The following is a 9923-nucleotide window of genomic DNA, read 5'->3' as shown; positions in this document are numbered from 1 at the left end:
AATGAAATGGGTAATTCTGGAATCGCGCTCCCTCACTTCCATTGCAAAGTATTGCCCTTCTCATAGACCTCTAGGCCTAACATGGGCACTCCATCCTTTAGGCGTTTAGGGTCTTTGCATATTAACCCAAACGATTCCAGTTTTATTCGAACCACATCTGCAGACATTATATCCTCATTAACGTAGATGTCGTCAATATAAGCTGAAGCAGCTTTTGCTGTGGTCTCATCCTGCATCAAAACAGTTTTAATAATAGTTGTCATTATTAAGGGTGCTATGTTTAGGCCAAAACCTAAACGTGTCAAACAATATCGTTTTCCTTTGATTATCACTCTCTGAAATGGCCATAATGACTCATGGACACGTATCTGCAGGTAGGCTCTCTTCAAATCCAGCAGTGCTACATTGCTCCCTTTCTGACGCCATTCTCTTAATTTAGCAGCGCACACATCTGCGTTTCCAGTGAAAGCATCAATATGTTGATTCAATTCTCGGTAATCCATTACAGGCTGAATTTTGTCTTTAGTAGGTTGTTCAACAGCCATTAGTGGAATTAATCCTTTGGGTGGTCCCAGACGTTCCTGTATGTACGATATTAACTATCCGTTATCAATCCACATCTGAAGTTCTTCTTCATATGCGGCTCTATTCTTTGTGGAAGCTGCATACTCTGGAATGGTGTTGCACAGCTGATCTGGTGCCTGGCTCATAGTCCATTTCCACTTTGCAGTCCATGCCTTTTCGTTGTCATCAAACATAGCACTGAAGTCCATTTCTTCAATAGATATGGCTGCACAGACTTCTGTCCCTTCTTCAAGCATTACACCTCCAGTCGCTGTGATTATGACGCCTCCTAGTGTTTGTATTGCATCAATTCCAATCACCATGTCATGGCCAAGGGGTTTTTCTTGCATCACCAGAACATCAACTTTGGCTGTGTCACCCTTCTCAGTACAGATCGTGACTGTCCCTTCACCACAACATGCTCGAGATAAGCCATTGATCATTATAATACCGACTGGTTGCTCCCACCACATCTGACAGTGATGTGCACTATCTATAGACCGGGAACACCCCGTGTCTATGAGTGCTGAACACTGCACATCGTCAATTTCAACGCCAATGACCGGTAATCCTGTGTTTATTGGTTGGCAAGGGGCAAGGGTGGTGATAGTACCTTGCCCCAACGTCATTTCTCAAACAGTTGCGAGATATGTGCCCAAACTTATTGCAGCGATAGTATTGTACTGTTCTCTGTGTTTGTGGATATACACACTTCCTATCACTCTGGCACTCTTTAGCAAAATGATTGGCCTCCCCACATTTATAGCACACTTGGCCTACACGCTTATTACTACCTGGGAGAGAATCTACATTGCCTCCCTGCGGTTCGACTGCTGCATGTTGAATACTTGTTGCTGCTGCAATTGGCTCCTGTTCCTTACAGATGTTTCGAGCTTGGGCTAATAACTTGTCTGTTGTCAATTCATCAATTCGTGAAGATGCCTGCAACAGTTTGTTGACCTCCTCAGGTAAGCCTACTAAAAAGACACATCTTAATATCTTATCGTTGACCCCAACTTTTGTAGGTCGGCTAGGTACACATCAACGGTTTCCTTGGGGTGAAGTCGCCGGCTCGTGAACTGTTGCCATGCAACAAATGGATCTGTACCAAATGCTGTATATAGGCTGTGTTTGATTGTATCCCAGTCTGGTTCATCCCCAAGTTGCTGGTAGATTGCATAGGCCCCTCCGGTTAACCTCAGAGGAATGACTGTGGCTGGTTCTTTAATTTTGCACAGTGTACAGATCTTCTCAGCCTTTTCAACCCATTCGACGACAGACAGTCCAGTGGTAGATCCGTCAAACTCAGGTATCAAGCGAAAGTCGAATCTGTCAATTTTCTGCCTTTTAAGTCACCGCACACCGAGAGCCGAGATAGCTTGTAATTCTATAACTTGAGTGTTATTTCTTCTGCCCGTTACACCAATAATTTCCTGGGTAAGGTTTACACTGTAGTCCAAACTTCCAACTTCCAAAACTTCTGTATACGTCACGCACCTTCTCTCAACTCCAAACAAACGTCTGTTATTGATTGAGATTGTCGGACTTACTTCCTCATCTGGTCGTTAACGTCACAACGTTTCGGCCGTTTTGCCCTCCGGCCTTCATCAGGTGTTTTGTATCGAACTGGGGAACCAAGTCCAAGTGACATATGGCCGAGTGGTCCTAGACGTTGTATCAAAGTTTACAGTTACCCAAAGGTGCTGAGTTCAATCCTGAACGAAGGCAGTGAAAAAGTAACATTCAAAACAGAGAATCAGCAACTATATACCAGAGCCTAGCTGGAGTCCGAACACCGTACCCCCGTAATAATAATAAAGTGTTGTGTTCGAGACTCCTAACAAACGGTTCCCCAGTTCGATACAAAACACCTGATGAAGGCCGGAGGGCAAAACGGCCGAAACGTTGTGACGTTAACTAACAAGATGAGGAAAGTCCGACAATCTCAATCAATGAAAACACCTCATCTCAAAAATACAGACAATTACAAACTTCTGCTAATTCAACTTATTTCTTTGAAATCCAACTTCAAAATGCGCTTCCCTCTAAAAAATCAACCCTTTTTTCTCTCCAACCAGGAGCATCTCATTTGCATATTGGGTGGTCACATTGCAGGCATATAAAGAGATAAGGTAGCCATTTTTGTTTCTTTTTTTTTCATTCATTTCATTCCACGACCGACCCGTTGAATTATGCACACGTGCTAGTTAGGTAAGTCATGCGTTTCCCTACAGTCATTATTAAAAAGAAGAAATCTTTCTTAAGAGTGCATACGAATTTTTACTTTTAAAAGTATTTAGTACATATAACATAAATGAATTTAGTGCTGTTAGTGTCTTTCGTAGCTAAAGTAAAATTTTGGGTACTTATCACAATCAATTGTAAAATGACTGAGCAGAACTTTGTCTAAATTTCTGATGATTTGACATTGAATTGTCCTTAACGCATCATATGCATTAAAATTGTTGACATTCTTTTTGGAAAAAATCTTTTATTTTTCAGTTTCTTATCATTTTGTTCAAGCTGAGGATGGGGCACCCACCCGGATGACAGATATCATTTCATACATTCTAACTGAGAGATCTTTTTAAGATTCTGCCTTTCCCTTTAAGTACAATTGTGTGAATCTTTGTTGCATTTGGTTCGCTGGATATATTTGCATGAGTTGAAATTCATTTTCATGACTTCAATTGCTTCAAAAATTATTGAAACGATGGAGATCTTTTTAAGATTTCAGTTTCTTTTCACGTCCTACATAATACTTTAGTATTCCCTTATATTTTCATTCTCAGCTCGGTTTCATTCACCATCGTTTGAAGACATTAACTTTTACTAAAATTGCTTCTTGCTCCTTGTCCCATATTACAATGTCAGGCTTAATATCTTTTTTTTTTCTAGGTACGTAGTTGTAGGAATTTCATAGTCATAGTGGATGGTGTATGGCTTATTTTCAACTGTTCTTTTCTGGTATATGTTCCCAAGACTTGCTGCTGCATTTGATATTCAATTTTTTACAGATCGTCTAGTAGAAATATTTATTCACTTCATTGTATCGCATGGTATAGTAACCATCGCCCAGCAGAAAGTTACAGCCGAATGTCAGATTGCTAACACTCCTTACTTGTGTGTGTGGCAGAATCTGCACTTGCATGTTTATTCAAAATAAGAAGCCGTATTCCAGTGAAGCATGAGAAATGTGACAAAATGAAAGCAATCTAATGGTGTAATATATGCTAACACATTGGAAAGAAGCCACGTTTCTGTTGTAAAACCTATTTAAATGCAATAAATTGTTTATTCTGTTGTACAGCTGTGAAATTTAGTCGATGAGAGTAAGTGACCTATAAAAGCTTGAGGTTAGTAAGGTTTGTCTCACATCTTTTTGTTTTAATTGTATATGTGTAAGAATAGCTCATTCGTTGTTTCAAGTCATTTTTCCGCCAATATATTCCACCATAACAATTTATTTGTTTATGTTTTCTGTGTAGTTAATGTAGGATTATATTATGTTATTGTTAGATCGCATATCCCTCATATTTTCATGAATAAACTGAACACCAGCAATGGCGACACTAGGACAAATCTGTTCGTCAGTACAACGCAAATGAACACAATAAATACACATGACAACTTCAAATCCCATTTCTTTAGATACACACATAATTAGAATAACTCGCACCTTACTTCAACAAAGAAAACCGCCACAGAAAGCCACACAGCAAAAGACAAAACCAAAATACAAAACACAAACATCACAGCAAACGCAACTCCTAAGCATATAAACACCAATATATAATTCACATAACAATGCAACCATACAACACTGACTAGATAAAATTCGCAACTTTATTAGCTTCAAATCAATATAAACATGCATACATACACCAAACAGACGGTTCGCTACAACACATTACAGCATGAAAAACAAACACAATCATAAAGCAAACTCAAGCCAGGGATTAAAAAAACTGTACTTGCTCACTACTACGTCCGCTTCCTCACTATAAAAATACCAGCCTTTTCGACAACAGACAGACTGGCCCTAGCGTGGTGTGCTGTGAACACGCTCCGTCTTCAATCAGCACCCAGCCTCTCTCAGCGACATCAGACTCGGAGCTTACTATGCCAGCATTGCCCACCGTTACCGTCTGTCCGATTATGTTTGTTTCATTATATGATACGGGATGAACCTTATTAAAAAAGACACCAGAAGACAATATACATTTAAGTGTGATAAGCCATGGAGCAAGTCCATGTATTTATTTTTACCAACCACAAGGGACGCAACTCTTGTATTGTTTTATATTAAAGAGTTGACCGAAGACAACATAACTCATAATATGATATCCCTCTTTTCCAAAGAAAAATAAAACAAAAACAATAAACATTACATAAGGAAGGAACCTTGACACTAGTACAATAGTGTGAGTGTCTAACTAAGGGCTGTTCTCATCATAAGAAAATTTTTGGGGTGGTCTTATTATACGACCGGATCTGGATACTTTCTGAGTTCCAGGATGAGTGTTCAGTGTTTTGGGGGAGTGTATTTGTACCGGGTCTGTCATTGGTTGTGTTGGGGCTGGTATGCTCCATGGGTATACAATCCGTTGACGAATCGTTCGATTCTGGGGTCATCATGGGTGTGGTTGCATACGTTTTGGAGTTCAGCCTTGTTGCAGACTTATCTGTTCTCAGATGTCTGCAGTTCCTGCGAAGTGACTTCCCTGATGGAGTCTGCACCGCATATGATCTTGGTTCGACACATCTCTGTGTGACGACTGCTGGAGACCATTTGCTGGAGTCTGGATCATATACGCAGACGTGTTGTCCTTCCTGTATCTCTGGTAACTCTCGGGTGTGTTGGTCATAGTGAGACTTTTGGTAAGATTGCCTTTGATAGAGGTGAGTTGCTGTTTTTTTCTTTTTGGGTCGAATTGTTGGGGCACTACACTGGTAAGTTTCCCACCAGCTTTCAGTTCCATAGTAATTCACCCGGTGACGGAATTGCATGGCGATTGGGGTTGACCGTAAACACAGCAATACCATGTCTACATCACGACTACTTGAGGCAGCCTTTTGCATCGCTGATTTTATGGCTTGTATATAGCGCTCGGCCAAACCGTTTGATTGGGGGTATCTAGGGGATGATGTGATATGTTCAAATCCCCATTCGCTTGCGAATTGTTTGAAAAAACTGGTGCTATAGTGAGGACCATTGTCGCTGATGACTCTTTCTGGGATCCCTTCCTGACTGGAAAATTTCATTAATTTCCTCACAAAGGGAAACTTTGAGTAATAGTCCACCATCAGCAGGTAATTGTGACCTTCACTGTGGAACAGGTCAGTAGCCACTACTTGCCATGGCCTTACAGGAATCTCATGTAGCATCAGAGGTTCTGCACTCTGGGCTTTTTGGTGCTTTTGACATATGGTACATTGTTGTGTGATGCTGTGTATATCTTTATTAATGTTGTGCCAAAAGACACAACTTTTTGCCCAGAGTTTGCATTTTTCCATACCCTGATGACCATAATGGATTTTTTGCAGGATTTCCTGCTGCATCACTTTGGGTATAATTATCCGATTACTCTTCATCAAAATTCCATTTTCGATGGCCAGCTCATCCCGATACGACCAATATAGCTACAAGTCTTTGCTTATTTCCCTGGATGTATTGGGCCAGCCGGGCAGGATGGTTTCCTTTAGTTCACAGAGTATAGGGTCGGCTTTCGTTGCTAGCTTTATCTGTGTTACTTTTTTAGCAGAAAATTGGACAATGTCAACTCGGATATTAAGGTCGATCTCCTCGTTACTCCTTCTGTTGGGTAGTCGGGAGAATCCATCCGCCAGGGTAATTTCCTTACCTGGGCGATACATGATGGTCATGTCATATCCTTGTAAGCGCAGCAGCATACGTTGCAAACAAGGTGGAGCAGCAATTAGATTTTTTAAGCTGATCATTTCCAACGGCTTGTGATCGCTTTCTACTTGGAATTTGCTTCCATATAGGTATGTTTTGAAGCGCTCACAGCCAAAAACTACAGCTAAAAGCTCTCTCTCTCTCTCTCTCTCTCTCTCTCTCTCTCTCTCTCTCTCTCTCTCTCTCTCTATGTTTGCATACATTTGTTCTGTTGCTGTTAGAGCTTTTGATGCAAATGCAATGGGCTTTTCTTCTTGCAAGAGTACTGCACCTAGACCCTTGTTTGAGGCGTCTACCTGTAGGCTTGTCTCTTTCATTGGATCGAAGTAAGCGAGAGACATTTCTTTGCAGATCTCATCCTTTATTTTCTGCATAGCCTTCTGATGACTGGCAGTTCACTGGTACTCTGCTTCTTTTTTTAACAGATCTCTCATGGGTGCAGTTAAGTCTGATATGCGCGGAATGAATGGTGACAAGTAAGTGATGATTCCCAACACTTTTTGCAATTCTTTGACGTTGGTAGGGCTGGGAAGCTGCTTTATAGCTTCTACCTTACTAGGATCTGGTTTAATGCCGTTCTTGTCATAGATAGCCCCCCAAAAAACTTATCTGCTTTTGATCTATCTCACATTTATCACAATTAAAACACAATCCTTCCGTTTGTGCTACTTCCATAAGCCGGTGGAGGTTGCTGTCGTGCTCCTCCTTAGTCTTTCCGAAGACGATAACATCATCTATTAGTCCAATTGTACCAGGGCATTTTTCCAGTATCATGTCCATTCTCTGCATAAATACATCCTGTGACATTACCAGACCAAAGGGCATTCTTTGAAAACAGTATCTCCCAAACGGTGAGTTGAAGGTCGTTAGTGTTGTAGAACCAATAGTAATACCCCCATCCAGTCTTCCTCCCACTCCTCTCCCATAACCCTACTTCCGGTTTCGGGCTCACCGCTAAGCAGTTTCGGTTTGTAAGACTAGAAAATAAACGCGTTTCATTCCAGTCTCTCAGCATTCTAGTTAATCACTAATCATCAGCACATGTAAAAAATATAACATGGTGTTAGAAGTGGTTAAATGTAACTAGATATCTACGGTTATAGTAGAGAAAAAAATTTAAACGAAAAGAGAAGAAAAAAACGAAAACCAATCGACCCATCAGTCCACGTGCGAACGCGATGCAGAAACTCAAAAACGTTGTATCATCACGGTGTAAAGTGAACTAACGAAATACACGCGTCAACTGAATAACTCAACAACAAGGAAATAAACGAAGTCACAGACTGAGGAATAAGAGTAATAAAAAAACACACACAAATAAAGACAAGACACGACACAAGGTAGGCGATTCGCTATTGTTATTATTTTTTATAAAAGCAAACAAATACCGTACGCCAATCAGACACTTAAAAAAAAAAGAAAGGAAGAATACAGTTAAAAAAAAAGAAAAAAAAGTGAAGACAAGACACGACACAAGGTAGGCGATTCGTTATTGTTATTATTTTTTACAAAAGCAAACAAATACCATACACCAATCAGACACTTTTATAAATCCAAAAAAAAATTCTTATTTCTTCAGGTGCTAATCCCTTATCAACAATGGCTTGTCAAATACCGCCCCCTTCTATGGATTGGCAGAGTAATAATTTAGCAAAAGATTTTGATAGATTCGTTCGACAGGTCATGTTGCACTTTAACGGACCCCTCAAGGATGTAAGTGAGGACGTAAAAGTTAATTATCTGTTATTGTGGTCAGGGATTGAAGGACAGGATCTGAGTGACACATTTCAGTTTGAGGAAAGTGAAACACGTAATGTAGAAAATTATATTAAGAAATTTCGTGCATACATAGAGCCAAGATCAAACTTCCGCGTCTCGAGGTATCAGCTTCTACAGTGTCGACAACAACCTGATGAACCAGCCCACGCATTTCTTAAACGATTAAGGCAGATATTGAAACAATGCGAGTACGAGTTCCCCGTTGAAAAAACTCTTCTGGTAGATATTTTCATTTTTGGACTGAACAATAAGTCGACACAAAAATCCTTACTTAAGGAAGGATATAATCTCAACATCACAGAAGCACTACATGTTGCAGAGACAGAAGAAGCAACGTTGAAACAGGTAGAGGCAATACAAAACACGCATAGTGTCCCACAATTTTCCGAGGAAAAACCACAAGATGCCCATGCAATAAAGGCTGGGAAAGAATATTATAACAAATGCTATTTTTGTGGGAAAAGCCATTACAGAGGCGAATGCCCAGCAAAAAAGAAAACTTGTGGGAAGTGCAGGAAGACGGGACATTTTGCAGTCGCTTGCCGCACCAGAGACACAAAATATTCAACTTGGAAACAAGACAGGCCCCCAAGAGCAACAAGAAACCCAAGAAACAGAAACGCCCATAATATTACAATGCAGAAAGATGACCACTCTCCAATGCAGGAAGATGACCACTCACCAACAGAGGTATATTTCCATACCATATCAGGGCCAAAAATAACAAAATCCCATGTCCCAGCAGATGCTAGAGAGGCATATGCAGACTTGAGAATAGGGAACAAAAAATCACAAATAAAAATAAATGCGAAGGTGGACACAGGAGCCATGAGCAACCTTATCCCATGGGAGTGTTACAAGCAACTCAAACATGTGCAACTTCTAAAAACTCCAATCAAACTATTTGCCTTCGGTAGTGTCCCAATCGACCAAGTGGGTATATGTCACCTAGGAGTCAGATATGGCGACAAATTTACGAGTGCCAACTTCCACGTGGTAAAAAGCAGGGGAACCGCACTACTTGGACTCCAGACTTCTAGAAAACTGGGACTAGTTACCCTTAATTTTACAATAGGGACCAATACAGTGGAGCATGACCACACCGATTCAACTGCAGCAACGCATGCAAAACCAGAAGGAGACATGAAAGAAAGAAAGCGCATACTGAGAGAGTTTTCTGACGTGTTCAAGGGCATCGGGTGCCTGCCAGGGGAGTACAGCATTAAGATTGACCCGTCAATACCTCCAGTAATACACTCACCCCGGCGGGTGCCAATAGCTTTAAAAGAGAAATTCAAAGCAGAGCTAGACTCCCTTGTAGCCCAAGATATAATAACTCCCGTAACAAAACCGACATCCTGGGTCAACTCCTTTGTGTGTGTCACAAAACCCAATGGATCTGTCAGGCTATGCCTGGATCCTAAAGATCTCAACAAGGCGGTGTTGTGACCACATTTTGTCACACCGACATTTGAGGAAATCATCTCCAGACTCCATGGAGCAAAATGGTTCTCAATAGTCGACGTGAAATCTGGCTACTGGAACATGAAACCGGATAAGAAATCAAGAGAACTAACCACTTTCATCACCTCTGAAGGACGCTATATGTTCAAGCGCTTCCCAATGGGAGTTAAGAGCGCACAAGACGAATTTCAGCGAG

General features: G+C 40.9%; 2 protein-coding genes across 2 annotated transcripts; one reads left to right on the top strand and one right to left on the bottom strand.

Annotated features, from left to right (window-relative positions):
* Positions 1 to 5016: 5016 nt before the first annotated feature.
* Positions 5017 to 6126, bottom strand: LOC145278299 (uncharacterized). Its single transcript, XM_080130593.1, has one exon. It carries the CDS (start codon positions 6124 to 6126, stop codon positions 5017 to 5019), a length of 1110 nt encoding a protein of 369 aa, XP_079986719.1.
* Positions 6127 to 8083: 1957 nt separating this feature from the next.
* Positions 8084 to 9712, top strand: LOC145278298 (uncharacterized). Its single transcript, XM_080130590.1, has one exon. It carries the CDS (start codon positions 8084 to 8086, stop codon positions 9710 to 9712), a length of 1629 nt encoding a protein of 542 aa, XP_079986716.1.
* The last annotated feature ends 211 nt before the right edge of the window (positions 9713 to 9923 follow it).

This window comes from Euprymna scolopes, chromosome 6 (assembly GCF_053919585.1).
Source record: "Euprymna scolopes isolate OS-2025 chromosome 6, ASM5391958v1, whole genome shotgun sequence".
Taxonomy (NCBI): Eukaryota; Metazoa; Mollusca; class Cephalopoda; order Sepiida; family Sepiolidae; genus Euprymna; species Euprymna scolopes.
The sequence above is the reverse complement of the archived record's forward strand: the minus strand, read 5'-3'. Positions and strand labels throughout refer to the sequence as shown.